We start from the raw sequence: 27260 nt of genomic DNA on the forward strand, positions 1-27260 counted from the left end.
CGATCTCATCTAGTGATTTTTCAAGGACATACTCTTTATCCTCAAAATGAAGCGCCATTTTGATATTGCACATCCAATCATTATAGTTGATGCCATCCAATTGCACCTTTGTGCAAATATTCGAGAGAGAAAAGTTGTTGTTGGCGGAAGAGGAGGAACTAGAAGCATCATTAGGAGTAGACAAATGAAAGAGTAGAAAAGAAAGTTTTAATTAGATTAGAACAATCCTCAATATAACACCCACATGAAATATCAATGCTAGGATCCAACTAAATAATTCACAACTTATAGAAGGGATTATGTAATTTAACTGTAAATTATATAATGGTAGGTAAATGATGATTTACCAATTTCACCATTAAAAACAAAATTTGAACGAATTAGATTTTGAATGAAATTCTTGGATCTTTTGAAAATCACTGAACTTTTCAATTGCATGTTTAATCTTGATTATGTTTTTCCATTTGTAACTGGGATACCGATGATCACAAATAAGATGTGAATAACCATGCAAATTAGTTTAGTACTCTCGATGTCATTTATCATATCATTTTAATGTGTCGGTTAGCCATACGTGCTCCATTAATCAATGATATTTTATGAGACACTCATTGCCACTCTTTACTAGTCCCTATTAGTGTGTCGGTTAACCACACATGCTCCACTAACGACCAATATAGTGCAATGTGCAATTTCATAGATTAGCATACAAATTCACATTTTTCCTAAAGTAACTAAAATTGAGAATTTTTATAAAAATGTATTTAGTTCCTTTATAGATCATTATACTTATTAATGATGATTAAGTGTCCTTTCAAACCCGTTCGGCTAACGACCATCCACCAATCAAGGGAGCGGTGGATAAGAGTGAATACGCAATAACGGTCATTTTATAGGTTGCTTTCTTAAACTCCCCTTATAGATCGACTTCAAGAATGAGGCGTACTAGTGGTTCGACTGATTTGTCTTATATATATAGTAATATTAGACGTTTAGTGTTACATATAATAATGGCGTATTTTTAAAATTTTTCAAAAATACTAGGTTATATTTTAAAATTTCAAAATTGAAATTCAATTAATTAAATTAAAAAATAAAATCAATCATGAATTCAAGATAGGGATGTCAAATTGCATTTTAAAATATTCAGTTTTATTTTATTAAAACAATATTAAGATAATTATCCTAATCAATCCATGAGATAATTGAAATTTTTTTTTTTGACCTTTCAGCTCAACACACCGTGGTGAGCAATCACCACGCCATGTTGGGTCGAACTCGCAGGCCAACACACCGTGTTGGAAGAACTCCATGGCATATTTGATGAATAGGATGGCGATTCTTTTTTCACCTCCTTGTTCAATTTCACAATAATATCAATTCAATAGAAAACTAAACCTATGCTCTGATACCACTTATGGGTTTTGAGCAATACAAACAATCTTATGTGTGCATGTAACCCTAAAATTGATCTACGTTTTCTCTAATTGAACATACCATGTGAACAACAATGTGTAAACCTTAGAACACTAGTATATAATCAAAATTACATAATAAGGGTTACAAAACATACCTTTGATTGCTATATAGCAATAACAATCCAATTCCTTAATGTTGTTGAGACTTTAAGAACAAATGTCACAATTATCACACCTCTAATGGCTCATACTGAACACTAGCAATTGAAGAAGGTTATGGAGAAGGAGAGAGGAGGCAAAATTTCGGTTGGCTTTCTCTAGGAAGAAGTGGCCGAAATTACTAGGGTTATATCCATATTTATAGTGCAGATAGGAAACTCTAGATAAGCTCAAGTCCAGTATAATCTTAAATCGGGTAATTATTCCCTTTCTTGGTTATCCAATAAGGACTATTCTAGAAACTCTAAGGCATGTCAAAACCGTCCATTTCCTATGGAGGGTTCTAGATTACATCTTGCTCAATTATTAAACAATTACATTTCAATCCCTGCACTTTTAACTAACTCTTTTAATCCCAAAATTAATTATAGTTAATTTCGGAATAAATATTAATTAAATATTATAATTTCTAATTAATATATTATTCTCATAATATATTAATAAATTACTTATTTCAATTTATTAAACAAATCAAAATCATCATTCTCAGTTGCAAGTTTTGAGAGCAACCCAAAATGATTGTGATACTATTGATTCAAGTATATATACAAATTATAGTTATGAGATTAGACATCTAATCCAACACCAATATCATTTTGCCCTTACTTTGAATATTGTATAAAGTTAAACAAGTTTGTACTTCACATATTACTTACTTATTTAATATTCTTTAAGATTAATTTTAGTTAATAAGTTAATCCATTACACTTCAATATAATTAAGTGAAAAAATTCACCAACAAAGTCTTGGGTGGTTCCTTCTATGGCGTCGAAGAAAACAAAGAGAAACAATGGTTAAAGAAGATAATAGGGGTGAAATAGGGGTTTTGTGGGTAGGATAGGGCATCCAATATTATTGAATTATAATAACTGTTTATGTGTAAAATAAAATAAAATATATAATGATAAAATAGTTTTTTTATATGGATGATTGATGAAGGACAAACATTATAATTTGTTAAAACTACAATGATAAGATCTTTCAATACCTCTCGTGCTCGACCAAATGTGAGATCTTAACCAAACCACAAGTACCAAAACCGTCACTTACTCTTAAATACGGAGTATATGTGTAACCGGAATACGCCAAAATCCCTATCTTTTCCTTCATGTAATAAACAATATAAATGAAAATATTAAACTTCTCCGATATAATAATACAATGTTTATTATAAAGTTTGGATTATCGCATAAACCAACATTATAATATTGTTAAGGGTACCCTACTGTTAATCAAATGTTGATCAACTTAACTTGTTTTGATTTAAATGAATACGACAAGTTGTACATAAGTATACTTAGAATTCCAAATAGGGTTAATATCATTAAAACCAACCAGCTATTATATTATTATATTTGTGTGGTTTTGGACCTAATAGTTTTTAGGCAGTCTAAGTTCTTAAACTTAAAAATAACCTATTAAAAAATATGATTTTTGTCCGGTTTTACGTTAATGATAGATGATATTGCTTTGGATTAGACCTGCATTACTGAACTTGAGAAAAGTTTTATATATATATATATATATATATATATATATATATATATATATATATATATATATATATATATATATATATATATATATATATATATTAGTTTATAATTCGTGTAACCACGGTTACAAAATTAATTAAACTTTTATAGTAAAAACATAAAATTATTATTCAACTATTTTAACTAAATTATTGATTAAGATATATATTTTTTTTAGTTATATAAAACTATAATCGTTAATTTAAATAATACCTAAAATTTTGTATTAATTTTATTTTAATTTTTATTCTAATGTTATTAATTTAATGTAATTAGAATAAAAATTTTAAATTTTGTAATTTAAAATGAAAAATCAATAGATTGACAAGTGACATGACATTAACTAAAATGTCCTAATACTATATATATATATATATATATATATATATATATATATATATATATATATATATATATATATATATATATATATATATATATATATGATATCTAATTTTTTGACTTAAAAGTAAAGGATTTATGGGATTTATTCATTTATCTTTCATGGATTTTTTGTTAATGATTTAACTTACTAGATATTTTACGATGGATTTTAGTTTGTATTTCTTTCATTCTTTTTGAAGTTTCGTTGATTTACCATATTTATCATACTATTGCAGTGTCACGTCATCTCCATATTATTTTTTTTTACATCATCTTACAAAACTAATGGGTATCATATCACACCTTACTATAATTTTTATTTATTTATTTTTCTTTTTTTAATTGGTCACAAATGCCAACGGTCACAAAATGGATACAAAAGAGGTGCAATAAGCTACCATCTTGCGGTGGCCATATTGCAGTCAAGGGCGGATCTTTATTAGGGCTAGGGGGTGCTATGGCCTCCTTGCTTATCGATTTTTATACATATTATATTTTCGATCCTCCAAATAAAATGTTTAAGCTCGGCCCCTGATTGCAGTGCAAACTGGGGGATGGGTGCAGTATTCACAGCATATTGTGGTGCCACCTCAGCAACCACAGTATACGGTTAGGGGAGTACCGACTAGCCTAAACGTCAAATAACACATCAAGTAGACATATTAACAGGATGATCCTTCATCTTTTGAATATTGAATTTTTTGACATACTTTTTGAAAGTTACAGGGACTCGGATACCGAACAAAAATATTAGTGATCAAATATAATCAAACCGAATAGTTGGTTGGTCATCAATGACCTTATCAATTTCAAATATAAGTATGTTAACAAATAGTTCTATGCTTTCAAGTTTCAACTAATATTTATATTGAGAATATACTCTTTAAAATTTGATTTTATAACTAGTCTATCAGTATAATAAAAATATCTATCCTTATAAAACATTGGAGGTTCAAGTATCATTTAAGTTGTAAATAGAATTAAAAAATTAGATTTGGGTCGTGGTTTAAAAAAAATTAAAATTTTAAAATAATTTTAGTTCAAAATATTTTTTCCGCATATTATTTATTTCATAAATACAACCGACAAATTCACATGATTAAGGACAATTAAAGCTATGGACTTAGTTGTGCGTATTTAATAAGTTTCAGTTTTTAATCGAAATGACATGATACAAGTGGGGACAATGTATTAAAGGTTGCTAAGTTGCTTTGAAGTGGATTTATTGGAACATTGTACCCGTTATTATAACAAAACACTTGTACTACTTATGTATATTTTATTTTTATAGCATGTGACAATAATGTAGTACAACTAATAAATGAGTAACTCTGTTTTTCAACCTTTATTGAATTCTTAATTATTTTATAAAAAAAGTTACCCGTCCAAAGGTGTGAACTGGCGCATTACAATTTCATGATATTGATTGGTCAATATGGGATTTTCATATGAAAGCATTTTTTTTTAAACTTTGAGCAGCATAATAACCTTATCAGTTGTGTGAAAGTACAGGTCATAAATGGTAATCCAATCCTCTGTTATATCAACCTTGTCACTTGTCATGCGATAACGACCATGAAATCGTTCGATTTTACATATTTTTATTATTTTGTTATTTTACGTCAGTCTTATCGATCTGCATATTGAATGAAAATTATACATCATCTTGCATCATCTTCCAACTCTGTTTAATTAGAAAATGTTAAATGAATTAATGGTCATAAACCTCCAATGGACTAACGTCAAAGAAATAATTTATGTTATTGGCTTCTTTATTTTTTATGTCAAAGATAATCATGATATTGAAGGTTGTACAAGTATTAATATTATGGTTTGATGATGTTGATACTAGTAAGAATGGAGGTGTGATCACATCAATAACTGATATGTCGTGGTAATCCGACATTTCAGAATTTGACGAAATTCGTACACATGTAAAATGGACTGATTAAAAAAAACTTTTATATTCGTTATAATGTTTTTTTTTTTTTTTTTCATTTGGAGGTTGTTTAGGACTTATTTTTTGGTTCTTTGTGTTCTTATCGATTGTAATATGTTATTCAATCCACTCGTTTGTGCATCAATTTTATGTGATTGACTTTAATGTTAATGTTCAATGTTTAGTACTTCAAACTTCAATATATTCACATGCAGAAGTAACATTACCAAAACTTAAAAAACTGAACAAATACATAGTATATTACAATATAAGAGCATAAAACATTTATATTTCGTAGAAAACCAATGCTACTAAACATTTCCGAGGTAGGATTCAAGAGAGATTTTTTAGAGAGTATACGAAAAAAAATAAAGAAAAAAACTTTCCTCTTTATATTTAATTGTTAATGAGTTAGAGGTGTTAAAAAAAAACTATCTAAAAGTTAGTAGCTGATAACTATAAGTTATAGTTTTTATTATATTGATAAAAGTAAATAAAAACTTCTAAAATATACAAAATTACTTAGGACTTAACAAAAACATACCATTAATTTAAGGGGAAAAAAAACTAACTCCATTTGCAAAATAATAGAGTTTTTTTTATAGATTTATTTGTACTTTTCGAACTTTTTTTTACAAAATCTGAGTACGATGCTTTGATCTCAAATGCATTGTTAATATATATATATATATATATATATATATATATATATATATATATATATATATATATATATATATATATATATATATATATATATATATATATATATAGGTTTATTTGAGACCATTCTAATTTTGTAAGAACGTGAGATCAAATCTAAAAATAATTTTAAAATGCAAAATAAATTGAAAAATCCAAAAAAAAAAATTAATATTATTTTCAGAATTTGGATTAACTAAAAAAATATACAAAAATCCGTTTTTTTTTTTTTTGAAAAAATACGTGAAATATTCTAATAGAATATTACACTATACATTGTCTAAAAAATAATTTTAAAATGCAAAATAAATGAAAAAATCTAAAAATTCTTTCTTTAAATATTACTTTCGGAACTTGAATTAATTAAAAAAAATTTTAAAAAAATAAAAATAAAATTAAAAAAATCCCTTTTTGTTTAAATACGTGAAATATTCTAATAGAATATTACACTGTGCATATTCTAAAAAATAATTTTAAAATGCAAAATAAATGGAAAAATCCAAACATTCTTTTTTTAAATATTTTTTTCGAAACTTAAAAAAATAAAAAAAATAAAAAAATACGTTTCACAGTTTTACAAAATTATGTCGTTTCACATAAACCTAACTATATATATATAGGGTAAAGTGAATATACCTAACAACCTTATATAAGCTTAGGTACCTAACCACATTATACTATGTAATTTTGTATCATATTTGCATTGTAATTACCCAAAGTTCTTAAAATTCAACCTCATAACTTGATTGTTTCCAAAATCTTTAGACTTTCACCATTATCTTCCTTCAAATGACGTCTTTCTATCGGAGACCCCCTGGAGGGTTTTATATATTACCGTTACAAATCAAATGGTGTAGGAGGGATATAATGGTGAATGTCTGAAAATCTTGAAAGATAATCAAGCTAAGGGTTGAAGTTTAAGAACCTTAGACGATTGCAATGGAAATATAATGCAAAACAATGTAGTATAATGTGGTTAGGTACCTAAGCTTATATAAGGTTGTTAGGTATATTCACTTTACCCATATATATAATCAAGATTTGTTTGCATGGTTATATAAAACTAAACTAAAATAATTACAATTTATAAATACCATCCAACTTTTAAGATAAAAGATTATATTTCTTAATATGTTGGACGGTTTGGGATAAATTTAGATTAATCCAAAGACAAAACAATGACATCATATCATCATTTAACATTATTTTTAATAAATCACACAAACTTCAAATATTTCCATTAAAACGATTGGGCCTCTACCGAAAAAAATGTTAGCAAATTCCCATTAAATTCCTCAAATTAATTAATTTGTAAATTTTTTGCTGTTGGTTTTAGAGAGAGAAAGAGAAGAAAAGGAGATAAGAACAAACAAATTTCACATTACTGAGTAGGGTTACAGAGAGAGAGAGAGAGAGAGAGAGCGCGAGTGTGTGTTTGTGTGGGGGTGGGGACAGTGTATGTTTTAGAGAGAGAAAGTCGAATTTTTAACTTTTCTCGTGGAGGTACCTGCCATGGCTCATCACTCGTCTGCTGTTTTCTTTTGTCTGATACTCTCTTCGTCTTTATATCTCTCTATGTGAGTACGCTCGCTTCTGAAGATCTCCAACTGATTCGGAGGTGTATACGATCAACGATGGAGGTGTTGTTTCGGGCTGTTGAGGAGGCGCTAAATGTGTGATTTTCAACAGGCGAAGTGATACTTTTTGCAGATCGGTTTGTTGTCGAGTATAAATGTATCTGGAGTTAACAAATTTAATGGGGGTGGAATTGAGGGTACAGAGTTAGTTTTGATTCGTACTTAGGGTTTTATTGTTGAGATACTATAGAACCAGTGGTAGGAAATCATTGTGGTTTCAGGATATTTTCAAATTCAAGTGGCTGTACGTTGAAGGCATGCGCTACGTACTATATTCCTTTTCCTTGACCTAACCTCTAAGGTAATCTCTCTCCCCTTCCTTTTCCTTATGTGTAATAAGTATCATGTATTTGAGTACTGTGTACGCTTGTAGTATCGAGGATGATCAGTGTCCTGTTAATTGTGTACCTTCATATAGGTTTACTTGAATTTGCCAAAATTTCATTGCCCACAGCATTTACTGAGAAAGAGAAGGGATCTAATTGAGGAGGCAACCTTTGATTCTAGTCATCCATAAACAACAGTTGAAGGTTAGGGATCTAATAGCAGCCAGCCAGGAGCAAGCAAAGCATGAACGAGGTTGAGAAGGGTGTAAACCCTCAACTTTGGCACGCATGTGCTGGTGGGATGATTCAAATGCCTCTACCGAATTCACACGTCTACTATTTCCCTCAGGGTCATGCTGAACATACACTTACGACTGTAGATTTTGGCGGAATACCTAGGGTTCCTCCTTTCATTCTGTGCAGGGTGATTGATGTTAAGTTTCTAGCAGACATGGAAACAGACGAAGTTTACGCCAAGATCAGGTTGGTTCCTGTTGGAAACAATGATACTCGTTACAATGCTGGGATCGATGATGGGGTTTTGGTCGAGCCACACAAACGCACCACCCCTGACTCTTCAGAGAAGCCCTCTTCATTTGCAAAAACATTGACTCAATCAGATGCCAACAATGGTGGAGGTTTCTCTGTCCCTCGATACTGTGCTGAAACAATATTTCCCCGTTTGGATTATTCAGCTGATCCCCCTGTTCAAACTGTGATAGCTAAAGATGTTCATGGTGAGATTTGGAAGTTTAGGCATATCTATAGGGGGACTCCTAGGAGGCATCTTCTGACTACTGGATGGAGTACTTTTGTGAACCAGAAAAAGTTAGTTGCTGGTGATTCCATTGTATTTGTCAGGGCAGAGAATGGGGATCTTTGTGTTGGAATCAGACGTGCTAAAAGAGGCGGCATTGGTGGTCCTGATTCCCCTTCTGGCTGGAATTCTTATTCCGGAAACTCTTCTTCTTCTTCTTCTACTTCTTTCTACGGTGGATTTTCTTCCTTCTTGCGTGACAATGAGAACAAGTTAATGAGAAATGGGAATGGGGGCAACAGAAATATTACTGGAAGGGGAAAAGTGAGACCTGAAGATGTTATTGAAGCTGCATCTCTTGCAGCCAGTGGTCAGCCATTTGAGGTCTCTTACTACCCACGTGCAAGCACTCCAGATTTCTGTGTGAAAGCTTCTTCTTTGACTGCTTCTTTGACCAGTCAATGGTGTGTTGGAATGAGATTCAAAATGCCATTTGAAACAGAGGATTCAGCACGTATAAGCTGGTTCATGGGAACCGTATCATCTGTTGATGTTGCTGACCCTTTTCACTGGCCTAATTCTCCATGGCGACTTCTACAGGTAACATTTATATATATATATATATATATATATATATATATATATATATATATATATATATATATATATATATATATATATATATATATATATATATATATCTAAAGATTCTCTTATTGTATGTCTTTTTACCCTATTCTGACATTTTTACCCTTGATGCAGGTTAACTGGGATGAACCGGATCTCTTGCAGAATGTGAAGCGGGTGAGTCCTTGGTTAGTTGAACTCGTGTCAAGTATGCCAGTCATCCATCTTTCACCCTTTTCACCACAAAGAAAGAAGCTCCGATTACCCCAACCCCCAGATTTACCACCTGAGGGCGATTTCGTCATTTCGTCCTTTTCAGGCAACCCCCTTGGGCCTAGCAGTATTCCTGCAAGCATTCAGGGAGCCAGGCATGCTCGATTTGGGATCCCATTAATGGATCTCAACCTTAATACCCACAAACTACAGTTGGGTCTTTTTCCTTCTTCTCATGACATTAATGAACCTTCCATGGATATCAATAAAGATGACGTGTCATGCTTGTTGACCATTGGAACTTCTAGTGTTAAGATGGAGAAAAGTGATGAAAAAGTCAAGGCACCTCTCTTTTTACTGTTTGGTCAACCGATACACATTGAGCAGGAAGTTATGGATTCAAAAGTTCCAAATTTGTCAAACAAGAATGGGAATGAGTTTTTCAAGAATCAAGGATCAGATAGTGGTCATTGCAAAGTGTTTTTGGAATCTGAGAATGTTGAGAGAACTCTTGACCTTTCTGTTCTTGAATCTTATCAAGAACTGGAGAGAACTTTGGCAAATTTGTTTGGAATTGGAACCTTTGATAATTCTTATGCTCATGTTCTATATAAAGATTCAAAAGGTGATGTGAAACAAATTGGTGATGAACCTTTCAGGTATGTGTTAGTGTTACACAATAATTGTGTCAAAGCAGCAGCAGCTAATTTTTTATTTTTTTTTAATAAATAATTTGTGTGTGTTGGTACAGTGAATTTGTGAGAAAAGCTAGAAAGCTGACAATTCCTTTGGATGCATGCAACCACAATGATAAAAGGTGATCATTTATTTGCAATTATGGTTATATTTTTGTATAATACATAATAAATACATGGGATATAAATATATATGAAATGTTGTTAATTTTGTTGCAGAAAATGGAATATAATAAGTGTGCAAAGTGGTGAACATGGACTTGAGTCTTCGAATCACACAGGGGCTGCTATGAGCATATTTGCATAGTAATAATATGAAATATGTTGCATCTGCATTTGACTTTTGTTTGAGAAAACATATTTTCCTTGTTTCTGTAGTAGTCTGTCTGTACTTGAATTTGAGTTCAAGACAAAGATGTTGCTTATGTTGACTATATAATATCATATGCGATTTGACTTTGAGCTTTTTGCCTATTATGATTTTCTTAAGTTGAGACTTGTTTTGTTTGATAGTATCTTCAGAATAACCAAAACCTACAGTTCTAATTAATTGGGATAATAAACTAAACCCTACAATTTTAATTGCATGGATGGATAACTAGACTCTAGGTTTTAGGCAAATCGCTATTACTTTTTGCACAATATTTATTCGGATCCCTATAATTTTTGTATTGACCTTCAAATTTTAGTTGATAACAAATTTTACATTTAATTATCTTGGAGTGTATTAAGCTCGAGCCTGTGTGATTTTTATATTGACCTGCAAATTTTAAGTGCACATAACCTGCTAAACAAAGTGTATATAGTAAAGACAATTATTAATACGCTCATGGGAAAAGAGGACTATAAATATGGGTTGAGATCTTTGTTAATTTTGAATTGTTAAGTCATGTTATGAATTTATGGGTTTATGAACATTTTTTCCAAATTTTTAATTAAATTTTGAAGTGAGTTGATTAAGTTAGGTTTGTAGCTTTATCATATGCTTTTATGATAACAAGCTCTATTACGTTTTAACAAGCAATAGTTTTTTTTTAAAAAAATAAAGGCTATATGGTAATTTTAGTTTTTTTGTATATAAAGGCAATATGATAATTTGTCTTTTTTTGTATACAAAAAATTAATCCACTCCAACCAAGTTTTGCTTAATCCGATCAAGCTACATCTACCAACACTATCAATAGAATAGCGGTGTGGTCATTTTGTGATTTTTTTATTCTCTTTTTCATGTCTGTGAAACTTCAAATCTCGAATAGTTAAGTTGTCTTTAAGCTTTTGAGTTATTAATAATCCCGATATTCTTTTCTGCAGAATTCTATTGATCCAGGACTGTATGTAGACCCCGAAACCTACTTTCTTTTATGACAAAATCAATCAAGCCCAATCGGTCACAACATGTTGTTGATCATTTTGATGTTGATCTTTTCTATTATGTTTTATGTATTTTTGTCTTGCTATTCGAGATAAATCTTTACAGTCTATATCAAATTGGTGTCAGAAAATACATGGCTCCTGAAACAGTTAATCATTAGAATCAAAGGAATAGGGCATAGAAGGAATGAAGTTATCCATGGCAGAGAGCTAGAGACACAATAACAATAAATGCCTAATTGCCTGGATCCATGTAAACCAAGAAGATGGTAGAAATATCGATTATGGTAAGTTGTTGTCTATTATTGATGATTTGATAAGGTGTCCATTAATAGAAGAAACCAACCAAGTTGTTAATGATCGACCACAACCATCGATACAACAAAAATTGACCCTACAACCATTACTTGGGTTGAAGGTTAGAACGACAGAATAAGTAGGGACCCATGGGAACGATGTTGAATAATGGAAATCCAAATTAGAGACTTAGAAAGTTGGATATGCCTCTTTTTGATGGGAACAACCCTGATGGTTAAATTCTCGAAGCAAAGAGGTACTTCAATTTTTATTGGCTAAACGAACAGGATAAAATGGAGGCATTGGTTGTTGCATTGAAAGGGGATGCCTTATTGTGGTACCAATGGGAGCACTGGAGATGGGTTATTTAGCAATGTCTTTTGGCCTAACTAACGTTCAAGCTACGTTCCAATCTCAAATGAATGACATTTTTTGTCAGTATCTCCGAAAATTTGTCTTAGTATTTTCTGATAACATATTGGTGTACAACCACACCGAGGATCAACACGTGAAACATGTAGCACTAGTCCTTGAAACATTAAAGTGACACTCCTATTATGTGAATAGAGAAAATTGTAGTTTTGGTCGAATGTGAGTTTGCGTATTTGGGACACATCTTAAAATCTAGAATAGCCATGTAAAAGTTATGTTGGATTAGGAAATTCCAAATAATATTAAGGAATTTTGAGGATTCCTTTGGGCTTACCGTAAATATAAAAAATCTCGCCCATTAACTGAGCAGTTAAAAAAAGGTTAGCTTCATTGGATAAAAACAACAAAAAGGGCATTTAACAGACTGAAGCAACTCATAACTACATCCCCAAATCTTGTAATACCCGATTCTTGAAAATCATGCCTCAGATTTTAGGGTTAGAGTGGTTATCATTTGACACATACATCTCATTGCATTTTTAAGTTAAACATGGAACAAAATGGAACTGGCTCAAACCTAATTATGAGAAAGAATTAATGGTTATTGTGATGATTGTTCAGAAGTGGCAAGATTACCTTCTTGGAAGACACTTCATTATTAGAACTTAAGTTCATTCTTGAACAAAGTGAGGTTGGAAGTAAGCATCAAAAATGGTTTTGTAAGCTATTTGGTTTTGACTTTGTAAACAATATAATATGGGAGTATCCAAAAAGTGGCAGATGCCTTGTCGAGAAAATCATAAAGTGAATTAACTTTGGAAGTTTAATTTCCGACATTAGCTTTGATCTTGAAGCACCCATTTTCTATGTGAGAGAATCAAGATGTTTTGAATGCTTGGATTACCGAGAGTTGTGAGATACACTTTCAGATTAAAGCATTTCAAGGATACACTCAAACTCTCTAATCAAACAAAACTCGGTATGAGATCAAGAACAGAGAATGAAGAAGATGATTTCTTACGTGTACAAAAAAATGATAAAAATGGGTATATGACCTTTGTCTGAAAACTGATAGAAGAAAGTGTCATAAAATAGTTTCCTACCACTATAAACCTGTCGTATACTGCCACTAAAAACGAGTTCAAATACAGGATCACAAAACCGGGTTTAAGACACAAATTCAGATTTTAATGTATCATCTATAAGGGCCAAAACCAACTCGACCCCTTGGATCCCGCTCCTAGGGATGCTGCCCTCGGACCCTCGTCGGTCCAAGGGCTTCACGCCTAAATAGAAATGTACTTTCAACCGAGACAAACTTAAACAAGTGTGCACTCCGTAATCCGCACCATCCAAACTTGTTTAATATTTATCAATGCAATATTGATCAACAAATTAATCTCATTACATTTAAATAATATTAGAGATACAAATCACCAACAAACATCCCCCATTTAAGTGTAATCTTTGATTAACTTAAAATAAAGTAAAAAAAAACAAGTTGTTGCATAAATGAAATGTCATGACGATTGAATTTCACATTAGTATATTACTCATTCCAAATATTTTAACATTAGGGTGTCACTAAGGATTGAACCCGTTCTATTCATAGCGAATACATGAAGATTATACACACAACAATTTACATTCTTATAAGTTCCAACTTGACACTTTATTTTACTAGCATGTGTCATATCCTTCAATAAACATATCAAAGCTAAATCTCAAACTTCTTGAAGCGGCTAAACTTCATGTTTATATAGGTAGTAATTTATTCTTGCACGGAAATGCAAATTTTTAAAGAATGATTAAGAAATTAAATTTCAACCTGAAGTACTGAACACATACCTTGAGATGATATTAATAATGTGTTCCAATCTTTAAATATCAAATTTTCCGCATTAAAATTCAGCATCTAATATTACATTGGATGGGAATCGTGTATCTTATTATAAAAGATTTCATGTGGACTCTAAACCCATCCCACAATCACCTTGTGCAAAAGATCTCTTGCTAACCATTTGGTTAGATGATTGACTAAATTCAACTGAGTTCTTACAAACTCCATATATATCACACCACTCATGATGAGCTCACGAATCATGTTATGTCTAACACCTAAAAGTTGTAGCACTATCACACCTTAAAGAAATGGTAGATATCAGTTTGGACCATAACAAAATTTTATAAATCAAATTCCTTAGCCACTCAGCTTCTTTACCAACATCAAATAATGCTACAAATTCATACTCTATGGTTAAGTTTGTAATACAAGTCTGTTTCTCGACCCCAACCAGGGGCTTTGCCCCCGAACCCCATTCGGTTCATGGGCTTTGCCCTAAATAACAGTGTACTTTCAACCAAGACAAACTTAAACAAATGTGCACTCCGCACCACCCTAACTTGTTTAATATCTATCAGTGCCACATTGATCAACAAATTAATCTCATTACACTTAAATAATATTAGTGATACAAATCACCAACATTCTACATCATCGGTAGTCTGTTTGCATGGTTCGAATCTCAATAAGATCCGATTGAGACAAGGTTTGTATGAGAAATTTTTTTAGGGTATTTTGTAGCCTTCAAAGTAGCAATTTTAAAGAGAAGTATGGACAATCAAAAGTGGTTAACGAATCAGTCTTGAGACCTAATTGTGTTGTTTTACCCACGAAATACCAAAAACATGGGTGAAATGGCTTCCATGGTGGAGTTTTGGTATAATACACCTTGTCACTATTCATTTAAACACTTCCCTTTTAAAGATTTATATGGCCGAGATCCACCCAAAATGGCCAGGTTCATCACAATGAATCTCCATGTTAACGTTGTATATACCCTAATAACAGTTGTGCAAAATGAAAACAAGAAATGAAAATGTAATTAAAGTGTGGGAAAAAAAAATGAAACATTTACTATGGAATGTAATAACCAAGACAGACAAAGTAATAAGTTTTTTGATTATTATTATTATTATTGAAGCGTAAAATTCCAAACCAATGCCAGCTGAGAGAAGTGTAGGTGTTGAATTATTTTAGGGTTAGGATTGTGGGTATTTGTTGGGGAGTACATATATGTTTGATTGAAATGGCACGTGCATACACATGCAGGCAAGTGATTATGTGGGGTTGTTCACAGCTCACAATTCATAATAGCAGCTCACAAGCACAACTAAATACACAATAAACAAGGATTTGTGGCAGACTGCAATTGGTTTTGGGTGGGAAATGAAAATCCCACGTTTATATGTAAACCAACATACAACATACACCGACATGACATCATATCCATCAACCAAATAAAAAGAAGCTCGTTATATAATGCAAATAGATCCGATGGCAATAAATAAGCAAATGTTAGTAGTCATTCTGGTGTCAAAACTAGTTGGGTTTACGTTACGAAAAATTAATGTTTGGTTTGGTAGTATAACATCAGTTATCAGAGGAGTAGGTAGGGTCACTAGTCCTCTCCACCTGAGGTCTACAATTATCACCCATAATACTTTGGTTTTGAATCATTATTTACATAGTTGTAATTAGTTGAATCAATCCAAGACCAAATCATGTCCAAAAACAGAATGGCTGGATGCAGAACACCAACAACAAACAATGGTGTGTTTGTGTTAAGCATTTGCGGATATACAAATAAAGGCATCAAACAATGTCTAATGCCATTCAAAATCCAGATCCACACTTGAAATCTCTACATATTACACTTGATTCAACATAAACTGTTTTTTTTTTACTTCAAACAACAGAATGGACTCACCTTATAAGTATGAAATGTTATGGGACAAAAAATGAGGGAGAAAGAGAAACCCTCCCCTTGACAAAATCTGATAATAAAACATCCGTGAGACATTATACATAAAACAAAAACCTAAATGATAACAATAATAATAAAGAAATAGATAAAAGTAAAACACTCAACTCTGAAACAAAATTATACTCTACTCTGTACATCCATTCATGTCTTGTTGTTGTTGTTGTGTTGGTTTGGTGAAGAATCCTGGAATGGATCACTCAGAAACATCAAGCTTGGGGTCGGGGTCAACCCTCCAGTAGTTTGAATCATTAAAATCCTTCTTCAACTCGTTTTCCTCTTTTTCAGGAATCACCTCCTGCTTTTTCAAAGGCCCTGCTTCCCCAACAATCCCCTCCTTAAGAGCCCCATCCATGGCCTTTTCACTCCCTTCTAATTCCAATTCTACCCCTACAAACTCCACATCTTCTTCAAACAAACCACCACCCTTTTCATTTGACCCATTTGCATTTGCATTTGCTTTTGCTACAGAGGATGTATTTTCGTAATCCAGAAACGGATTCACCCCTCCTCCTCCTCCTCCTCCTGATCCCCATTCTGGCATCGGCCTATCTGCAAACAGATCCTCCTCCTCCCCCTTCTCCTTATCATTCAAATCTCCGTTTATTACATTCTCCTCTTCAATAAACGGATTTTTTTTATCAACCATCACTTCATCATCACTGCTGTTAGATGTGCCACTTCCATTCAAATTGATCTCATCCATTGCTTCAGAATGTGAGGTAGCCTCCCCCTCCCCCATTCTCATTCTCTCCTCTTCAAAAGCAAACCAATTTGAATTCGTAAACAGACTGCCTTCTTCATCACCTAACCTCAACGATGATATCACAACTTCAGCTGATTCATCATCAAAGTAACCATCCTGCAATTTATTATATTAATAAATATTCTTTATATTTTCCAAAATCAATAAATTAAATCAGGTATTATTATTATTTCTTTATTACCTCGTCGTCTCGATTAAGAGTTCCGTGACCCTGAAATTAAACATAAAAAAAGATATATGGGAATGAAATTTTATTTATGTAACTAAAGACAACATTTTACATTTAGGCTAAAATTTGAGCATACCTCTTGAGTTTCTTCATTGTCGTCGTATATGTTGTATCGAAATGCTTGACTTAGATTATTTGCTAAAGCAGCAACATCATAGTCTCTGTCATGAATCTCATCTTCATCGCTATCCCTACTTCTCTCTTGCAGTGCAGATGGCCGCCTATCATTGCAACACACACACATTTATTTATTTATATAAATAAATAACAAATTAAAATTAGATTAAAAAAAAACATACCCGCAAGCCCATCGGTACACATTTTCAACCATGTTACGTTCCTGTAGAACTGTAGTCTGCCATTCGCTCCATTCACTACTTTCCTACATCACAAATTGGTACATCAAATTAATTCTTTATCTTAAAGATTCTATGAATGAAAGCTTACCTTAATGTGTGTCTGGATACGGCTATCACTGTTTGCCAGCTGGATGATTTTATTGGCAATACGTGTCACGTGTCCCAGGTTTCCAACTCGAGGTGGATTTCTTCCCAAAGCCACCAACGTTGGCTGCATACCCAACACCCAACACAACACTGAGTATTACATATACACTTGAAAGGAATTGAAAATATCTACATTCATAGACACTTTGTTAGTTACCTGATTAAGGGTGGGATAATTATCTGCTTGTTGGATCTTTGTTATCAGAGAACAGTCTTGAAATAGATGATCCATCATGGTGTCATTTCTACTTTCTAAACAGGAATATATTATGCTTTCAACATGATGATGTAAAGCATTATTAAATGGGTACCTACATATAATTATAAACTCAAACCCTTCAGATCCTACCAACACCAAACTCAACTCATTCATAAATCAATCATCATATTCTTAGTTCTTACTCAAAGAAAAGATCAAGAACTCTTTGAATAGTTCCAGATGCAATTAATTCCTTTTCTGCAGTTTGATTTCCGGTTTTCAGTAAAACTGCTATGAATTCCACAATCTTTAAACGATGCTTGCCTAGAGGAGGCTTCAATTGCCCATATGAAGTTGCTAAAATTTTATCATCCAGCGACACATTCAATAACATCAACAAGTCACCTGAAATATCAGACATGATTAAAAAAACTAAATACTAGGGATGAGCAAAAGTACCGAACCGGACCGGAACCGGGAACCGGCTTCGGCCAAAATCAAGAACCGAACCGGCCCGGCGGTTCTATCGGTCCGGTTCTACCGGTTCTCGGTTCCTACCGGTTCTTGTCGTGTCTTCAAATGTTGGAACCGGTCCTTGAAAAATAGCATCATACGGTTCCGGTTTTTGCCGGTTCTACCGGTTTTTGCCGGTTCTACCGGTTCCGGTTATATCGGTTCCGGTTCCTACCGGTTCCCGGTTCCAAAAATCTACAAAAATAACGTCCCGGTCCCGGCCCGACCGGTTCCATCGGGTTCCGGTTCCGGTGCCGGTTCCGGTTCCGGTACCGGTTCCGGCCGGTTCCCCGGTCCATTTGCTCATCCCTACTAAATACCCATCACATGCACAAGAGATGGATGAAACTCACCAAGTTTTGGCAGCATTGCACCTACAGTCTCCTGGTTGACTTGTACGGGTGATTCATACATGTGTTGACCTCGAAAAGAATTGAATATAGATGAAGGGGCTGATTTTTTAGGATCTAATAAGGATATGCACACAGATAATGAGTGGACAAGTCCTGATTTTGAGTGTGAGTCTTCCAATGCGTGACCAAATATCCTTGTAACGTAACTGAAAAAAAAAAATATCAAACAATATATTAAGATAATGTATTTGAGGGAGTAATACTAATTAAGCAGTGAATGAACCTTGAGCTTGAAAGCCTAGAGGCAAGTGGAGATGGAGCAGTTCGGGTTATAGCACATAAAGTTTCGGCTGCATTAGCATGTACTTCAGGAGGAGCCTGTCAGTAACATATGAGCACAAAATTATATACAATAAATTTAACAACAGCTGTCTCTCATGATCAGATATATGTTTATACATCAAAAATGAAACTCTGCTCTACTTACAGATGGATTCAGTTTATCCACGATCATTTCTAACAGATTGCTGTCTGCTAACCATTGCATAACTTCTGCATAATTGGGATACATATGATCATCACCTCCAACAAGTCTCACCAACACCTGTGTGTGTGTGTGTGTGATCATAAAGGTCAAAGTCAATCACATGTGTCATTTTTAAGCATATGGTCAACAACTAGCCTTTCTGCAAGCTAAATAAGAAATTTACTAACCTCCTTTATTGATGTAATTCCTATTAAATCAACTAGCTGCTGGAAAACATACTGATGGGCCTGTAGCATTTGAAAATTCAAACCTCAATCATATGTCCATTAACTTGCATGTTTACTTTGCAAAAAGCAAACATACTGCTAACTTCTATTGGTTGCTATAGACTTTTCTCTTTGAATATATATATATATATATATATATATATATATATATATATATATATATATACACACACACACACACACACACAATAGGATTGTAAAAGTAAGAAGCATGTAAACAATGTATTTACTCACTTGAACATAATTCATAAGTGGAACCGTTTTGCGTACCATGAGACATATCACAACCTACAAGAAGCAGATAAAAATCTAAGTAATTTGCTTAGTTCAAAGTAAAATCAATTTATGTATATTATTTTTACCAAGTCAAAGAAGTAAACCTTAAAACACTTGGTTCAAAGTAAAACGAATCAAATAAGGGTTAAAAAAGGCATCAACATGTGTATCCATAGTTACAAGAGTTTACGACTTCCAAATTCAAGAATACTATTTTAACAATATATTTCTTATAATCATATTTAAAAAACTGAAGTCTAATAACTTTTTAAGATCAAAACTAATGCAAAACCTCCTTAGCTCAACACACTTGATATAGTTGAAATTTATCCACAATCAAAACAGTTCTTAACTATTATGTTTGGTTTAAATCATTACTGATATTATACCATATATTAACTAGAAAGTGCTTATGAACAGTATATTTTTCCACTTTTAAGAGTTTTGCAACAAATATTTTGGATATTGGCACACTTAGTCCCTACAATTTTGTAACTTACAGAAGAGGTCCCTGTGAGGCTTTTTTACAGAAACAGCCGCTATGTTTAAGATTTTCATACGTTGGCAACTTTGGCCCCTGTGTAGAAAATAAATAACAAAAATTGTTCCCGTAATTTAAAGAAAAGGTCCTTGTGTATCTTTTTACAGAATCGATCCTTTTTTAAAATTACAAATTGTGGCCAAACCATGCACACGCAAACCTTTACTTTGTCCCCTGTGGAGCGGATACCATGTTCAATTTACGTTACTGATCATATTGTGATTTAATATTAAATATGCTGGTATTATTAATTTTAGAAAATAAACTGTAATCAAACACATAGTCATTTGTTATGTGCTATCATTTCTATACAGAAGAGTAAAATGGTCGTTTATTCAGATTCGGATAGTTCCATTAGCCCAAAAAACAGTCTTTACGTATAAAAGACTCATCCAGACAGACATCAACAACCATTCAGCCACTTTATCCATACAGGACTTAATGAGAAAAAGAAAAAAAAAAAAAAAACACACAAAGATGAATTCACTTCAGGTTGAAGGAAATGATATACCAATAATACCATATTGATAGTTATGTCACCTGTTTCTCTCCATCCCTCCAACCAAATTATGAGAGATAATGTAATGGCAATCAAGGCAAGGAGATTGTAGTATTTAGGAGTATACCTTACTGAAGTACCCAGCCAGCAAGGCACTATGTGGACGTGTTGGCTCCAAGAAGGAGAAAAGTAAATTCATTAGCTGCAATTATGGAATAGGAAGAAGGGGTTGTGAAACTAAAACTTAGATGTATATTTTATAAAGTCATGAATGTTAAGTAATCATAGAATTAATAGCACACCTCCTCGTCCTCAACTAACGCTTTGAAGATTACATCAATCTCACATGTGAATATCTCACAAGCAATGAACGGAAACCTGAAGGATAGAAGAGATATTAGTAGAGTGTAGATATACATAAACTTTATTCCAAATGATTTAGTAATAAAGGACCTACTTGAATGTACGTTTGCTATCAGCATCCTCTTGAGACTCAACTATGATATACTGCAATAGTTGTTCAACCTGGGCTCTGTCTCGCAAGCTGGAAAAAAGAAAAGTACTCTTTTAAGTAATGCAAATAGTAGAATCCTATTACTGTAATTATTAGTTTAATATTGTGGAGACATTATGATTTCTTGAGTGGTGGAAGTAAAGTGTATGTAGATAATAGTGGTAAATCAATGAGTTTAAATTACTAGTAAAGTGTTATTACAAATTAATGAGACGGCTATTCAATGCTTTGCATTCTTGAATAATATCTTCTTCATCCAAGAGCTCTTCCAATGTGAAATTTTCTTTGTCCAAGACTGACTCAACCTAAACCACATGACAAACCAACTGTTAGGAAAAAGTAAACAGTTTATGCTTTGTGGAATCTTAGATTACCATTAAGATAAAGACCATCCTAAAGTGAACACATACGACTGATAGAACAATATGATGTGCTACTGCTATCATATAATATGAACACACCTATGAAAAGAGAAAATAATCCACATAGAAGGAAAGAGTGTTGAAGGTGATAAATTCTATAGTAATTTTCTGCAATTAAGCATGATTGCACAGGAAAGATTGTAAAAAAAAAAAAAAAAAAAAAAAAAAGCCGCAGGTCAAACAGAGAAAATTCATATGAAGAGAGAAAGCATCAGCCTGATTTTTACAAAATTAGGTATTGAGCCAACCAGAAAGAAACTTATATAACCACACCCATATTATAATCTGATATCTTGTAAATCCTCTCAATTGATTAACTGATATCACTTCCTTTCTCCTGTTAATCCCCTTCTGTAACATATGATCCGATTATTGGTACTCATATCCATCTACAAAAAAAAATTCTAACTTCCACTAATGACGCTCTTGTCCCTCAAAGGCTCAGACCAAGTGAACAAGTACCCCCTTGTTATTTAAAGCCTGACTTATCAACCGAAAATCTATTTACTATGAAGCATGTAACTTTTAGGGGAAGATTCATGGTCGAAATATTAACTTCCAATAGTCTTTTGTGTCATCAAGTAACCTCTCGATCAATCTGAAAATGAAGTCATTCCTGAGTGCTATAGACAATGTTATTGAATCCCATGAGATGGGATTTGTTGCATCATTTTCCTATGCTCAATCACTTGGTTTAGGTGGGAATGACTTTTTATACACTTATGTTCTACCTTAATGATGCGAGATGTCCTCTCACAACTTTATGTTTTGTGTCCTGACTCCTGATGTTTCTGATGCATCTTAGAAATCATTCACAAGACAGGTTAAAGAATTCAGTTCTGTAACTATGGTAGATGGGGTTGGGGTAGCTTGACTATGGAACCAATGCAATTGGAAGATGTAACAACAAATTTATGTTCTTTTTGCTCATTACATCACCTCAGTACTATCCATGCTGAACTGCAAGGCCACTCATGTTAACTTAAACCCATATGTTCTCCCAGCTTCCATTACAAATGGCTTCCTACGGCTAAATTAGCATACCAAATCGTAATTGAACCTCAGTATCCAAAACTAAATAAGTTTCAAATACAAGTTATCCATAATCAAGTACGCACTTAATTGCTTAATCATATGAATCAAGCTGAGGTCTGAATGAGCCAAACACCGTCACGTTTACGCTGTAATGATGCCAATAGCGTACATGAATAATATAGCAAATTAATACCATATCGAGATCCATACAGCATCAGAACAAAATCAGATTATAACGAAAAAACATGCAAATCACTCAATACTAGTCATAAACAATTTCATTACACATGAATTCAACAAAAAGATATATATTCCATCGTAACTTACAGGTGAAGAAGCAGATAGAGCTGTAAGTTTCCAAAACATGATGAATTATAACTCGCTTGGATCTACAAACCCTAGGAGATAGAACGTATGAAGATGAGTCCCAGATTGACGGTTGCGCGTCAAAAACTTTGGGAACAAATCCAACAAAAACCCTATGTTTTGGATATTGCAGAGAGAGAGGGAGAGGGGAGAGAAAGAGAGAAAATCAGAAGGCAGTAAAAATTGACAGATTTGAGAGACAGGGAGAGGAGAGAGGAGCTCCAAAATTTTCTCAAAATCGCAGCTAAGAGAAAGACGAAAGCTGTGTGGTGTGGTGACAAGGGGCAAAGGCCCGGGTCTGGACCTCTAAAATGCTAAAATGAGGTCCGGATTTTTCATCTAAAAAAAACGGATAGAGTGTTCTTAGATTCACATATAGATTCATTTGCAAACGATAATGACATTTTAGATATAACGATTACCTAAATCTTAAGCTCTATTAGCACAAAAAAACAAATAATTAATAAATTAAATGTTTTCTTTTAGAAAACTAACTATTAGTTAGAAACTAAAAAACAGAAAGTTGTAGTTTTTATTTCTATAAAAATAACAAGACAAGAATAATTATACATTTTTAAATATGTAAAATAACATAAAAAAAAAATTTTAAAAACTAAAAACTTTTAGAAAACTATTTCACATAGAATTTAGGTTAAAAGTTTTTTATCTAAATTAAATTTCTAAATAAGGAACGAAACTTTTGTTGTAGTTTGAAATTAACCCAAAAATAAATAAATGTTAAAACTTTCTAAAATTTGTTAGTCTAAGAATATATATAAGAAACATTAATTAATGATAAATACATTCATAATTAAATATGAAATACATTACTTATAAGAAATATTATCATCATTAAATATGAAATGAATTAATAAACTCCATAATAAATATATTTCACATTTAATCATGGTAATATTTTTTATAATTAATATCAATAACATATATTAAAAAATCACTATATTAAATAACCAAAGAGTTGAATAAGAAAAAATTACAAGTCAAATTGGTTAATTAAGTTTTAAAATAAGAAAGAAATTAAATACAATTAAAAATATTTATTATTATTTTTTTTTTTGAATGGCTAAACTTTTATAAAAAGCAAAAAAAAAAAAAAAAAAAAAAAAAAAAAAAAAAAAAGCTAAAGGCGAAAAAGAACCATTACATCATAAAGTTCAAAATGGGGGTTTGAATCCATAAATTCCATGGAATAGTGATTTATGTTTCTGATGCACTATCCGATTAAAAGAAAAAATACCAATATCTTCGAATAACATATTTTGTCTAGGTCTCGATTGGTCAAACACATATTTATTTATGAAGTTTCATATGAATCACCAGTTCGTGTAGATAATAGCTTCCGAGATATCTTTCATATTCATACTTAAATGAATAGCATCCAAGAACAAAAACATCTACTCGACTGAATTTAATTTAGACATATCAATATCACACCACATATTGAGTTTCTGAATCAAGCCTTTTGCTAGCGTATACTAAAAAAAATGATTAACACTCTCCACTTATTCATGCAAATAGGACAAAGGGAACTAAGAACATCAATATCTCTAAAAATTAAGTAATCTTTAGTATGAAGATTATTAAGAATAGGGATGAGTGCAGGCGGGTACCCGTCTTAATTATCTGGAATTGGAACCGGAATCGAGACCAACGGTTTAAAATGTTGGAACCGAAACTGAAACCGATAGGTAGTGATTCCACTAGCGGGTACCTAGTTCGTTAAATTTGTTGAATTTGTAAAACATTATATGAGTTAGAATTTAACTTGAATATAATAGTTACTTATGTCTATTATCTATAAATTCATTTTAAAAATGGATAGTTTAATTTCAAAATGAAAGTTATATGCGGACATTTAAAGGTTCAAAACAAATTAGGGTAAATGTTACTGTAACCCTATGAAGTTTCACCTTTTGGTTTAAATGGTCCCTTTCGTTTTTTTTTTTTTTTTTCATTTAAGGGGTATAAACTCAAGTTTTACCGGATAAAAAGATCCCTTTACCTGTTTTAACAGGTTTCAAACCCAAACCATTGTCCACGTAATGTAATGTGTTGACTCTGAGTCAACTAGTAGTACACGTCATCGAGTTAGGTTAACTCACTTGCTTGGGTACTAAGGGTCACTGTGGACCCAAGATATATAAAAGGGATGGTTTATTTAGTCAAACCCTAAAACAATATACCCATTTTCGGGTAAACATCTACCGATAAAGAACGACACAATCACTTTCACGAGATTCACGAGATGGCTACCCCACCACCGTCCCCATATTTGATTTCCTTAAATTCTCGAGACCGGATGAACTTCAGCGACATACACACAATTTTCTATGATTGTGGGGAGAGAATGGCGGAAACACAAGTCGAGGTGAATCGCATTAAGGAGGAAATAGGTTGTGATTTTGTGATATCGAGGGTGGAAATGGTTGCTATGCAGCGGCGATTAGACCGTAACGAGAAGAAGATGCACGCTATGACTGTTGTGGTGGTGGCACTTGTGATGGTGACGATCAGTTTGATGATTGAGAAAATACACGCCCTAATCTGATAGTGAGTTCGGTGGTGTTTGTTTTGATGTCATTAGATTATCTATGTTTTATGTGTTTATGTGCAATGTAGTCTATTAGGGTTAATGTGGATCGTTGTGTAACTCCTGAAATCGTTTTTGGTGTAATTGTTTGGTAGTTGATGATGAAGTCCTGTGTTAGCAGGCATTTTGTATAACTGAATATGTAATCCATGAATATTATAATGGAAATCATGACATTAGTTAATGAGGACCTTAGGGGTATTTTCATCTTTTCAAATTGAAGTCTCCCATATATATACCAATCACATAGATAGATCCGTTACCATTTGGGACCCTTACCATTTTATCATTGTTTTTTGCTTGGCTCTTCTTTTGCTGGAAATCTGAGGTATGAAGATGGAACGAACCATGAAATTAATGGAATGTTGTTGTGGGTATGAGGCTATAATACGAACCTCAACCACAAGTAGCAACCCAGGATGCCCCTTTTATGCTTGCCCCAAAAAGGTAAATAATGTTTGTATCTATTCCTAAACTTTAGCCCTAGATTATAAAAGGGTTTTCTGCACAATTTGTTTCTTACTCAATTTCTAATTTCAGGATCCACGAAAAGGGTTTATTTGTTGGGTTGATGAAGTTGATAGCACAAGTGGAGAGGCTATCATGATTGCAAGTTTGCTTAGGTCGAATAAGAAGCTTAAGTCCGATCTTAGGAAGATGAAAATTTGTGTATTTCTTAGTTGGACTATTTTCTTTGTCATCATTGTGTACAAGTTGTAATGGTTTGGTAATGGTTTCCTGATGCTTTGTAATAAGGGTATTCTTGGAAATTAATGAAATTGCTCAATGTTGTAATAGTATTAGGGTACCCAACAGTATTATTATAACAAATTTGCCTGCTCGGTTTTTTGATTTAAAATTACTGCAGTGGACCACTATAGGGACCACATAGATGTATAATAATACATTAAGTTGAAAATATATCCATGCACATTCGTTTCATAACCATAACACTCGTAAACATCCATACAAACAAATTTGGTTGCATAACCATAACATTTGTAAACATCCATACAAAAAAATTTGGTAAACATCCATACAAACAAATTTGGTAATACCAGACAAGTTACTAATTCATACAAACATCCATATATAAATCCATACAAACATCCATATATACTAATTCAAACCCATTCAAATAACATGCAACAAACATCATCTATACAAACATCCACATATACTAATTAAAACCCATTCAAATAACGTGCAACCAACATCATCCATATAAATCCGTATGTCAAATAACATTAACAGACACAAACAATTGTAAAATAACATGCAACAAACATCCATACACACATCCTTCTAGAAATCCAACATCATCCAGCTAATTCAACAGAAAA

At 32.6% G+C, this 27260-nt stretch overlaps 2 protein-coding genes across 3 annotated transcripts; one reads left to right on the forward strand and one right to left on the reverse strand.

Moving 5' to 3' along the window:
• The first annotated feature begins 7528 nt into the window (after positions 1-7528).
• On the forward strand, positions 7529-10914 carry LOC145032416 (auxin response factor 22-like). Of its 2 annotated transcripts, none has more exons than XM_078981220.1 (5): positions 7529-8135; positions 8253-9517; positions 9680-10416; positions 10509-10574; positions 10672-10914. In XM_078981220.1, the coding sequence occupies exons 2-5, from the start codon at positions 8405-8407 to the stop codon at positions 10757-10759; spliced, it is 2004 nt and encodes a 667-aa protein (XP_078837346.1). In that variant the 5' UTR covers positions 7529-8135; positions 8253-8404; the 3' UTR covers positions 10760-10914. The 2 variants fall into 2 exon arrangements, with proteins under 2 accessions (XP_078837346.1, XP_078837347.1); XM_078981221.1 differs by having other exon boundaries at positions 8289-9517.
• A 5299-nt stretch (positions 10915-16213) lies between these two features.
• Positions 16214-23622, reverse strand: LOC145032417 (SIT4 phosphatase-associated family protein). The gene is made up of 17 exons (XM_078981222.1): positions 23271-23622; positions 21688-21791; positions 21430-21516; positions 21275-21350; positions 21100-21174; positions 19891-19944; positions 19597-19656; positions 19370-19486; positions 19166-19260; positions 18883-19088; positions 18220-18421; positions 17975-18128; positions 17759-17881; positions 17611-17693; positions 17388-17532; positions 17264-17293; positions 16214-17178 (listed from the first exon to the last, which is right to left on the reverse strand). Exons 1-17 carry the CDS (start codon positions 23307-23309, stop codon positions 16513-16515), a joined length of 2316 nt encoding a protein of 771 aa, XP_078837348.1. The 5' UTR covers positions 23310-23622; the 3' UTR covers positions 16214-16512.
• Positions 23623-27260: the final 3638 nt, after the last annotated feature.

The sequence above is a fragment of the Lactuca saligna genome, chromosome 2 (assembly GCF_052625555.1).
Source record: "Lactuca saligna cultivar CGN05327 chromosome 2, ASM5262555v1, whole genome shotgun sequence".
Lineage (NCBI taxonomy): Eukaryota > Viridiplantae > Streptophyta > Magnoliopsida > Asterales > Asteraceae > Lactuca > Lactuca saligna.

Excerpts from the sequence above, each read along its gene's own strand:
- LOC145032416 (XM_078981220.1), top strand. The coding sequence starts at position 8,405 with ATGAACGAGGTTGAGAAGGGTGTAAACCCTCAACTTTGGCACGCATGT. Across the intron at positions 9,518-9,679 it reads CTCCATGGCGACTTCTACAG|GTTAACTGGGATGAACCGGA; the intron begins GTAACATTTATA and ends CCCTTGATGCAG. Across the intron at positions 10,575-10,671 it reads TGCAACCACAATGATAAAAG|AAAATGGAATATAATAAGTG; the intron begins GTGATCATTTAT and ends ATTTTGTTGCAG.
- LOC145032417 (XM_078981222.1), bottom strand. The coding sequence starts at position 23,309 with ATGTTTTGGAAACTTACAGCTCTATCTGCTTCTTCACCT. Across the intron at positions 21,351-21,429 it reads GATAGCAAACGTACATTCAA|GTTTCCGTTCATTGCTTGTG; the intron begins GTAGGTCCTTTA and ends TCTATCCTTCAG. Across the intron at positions 19,261-19,369 it reads TGGATAAACTGAATCCATCT|GCTCCTCCTGAAGTACATGC; the intron begins GTAAGTAGAGCA and ends TGTTACTGACAG.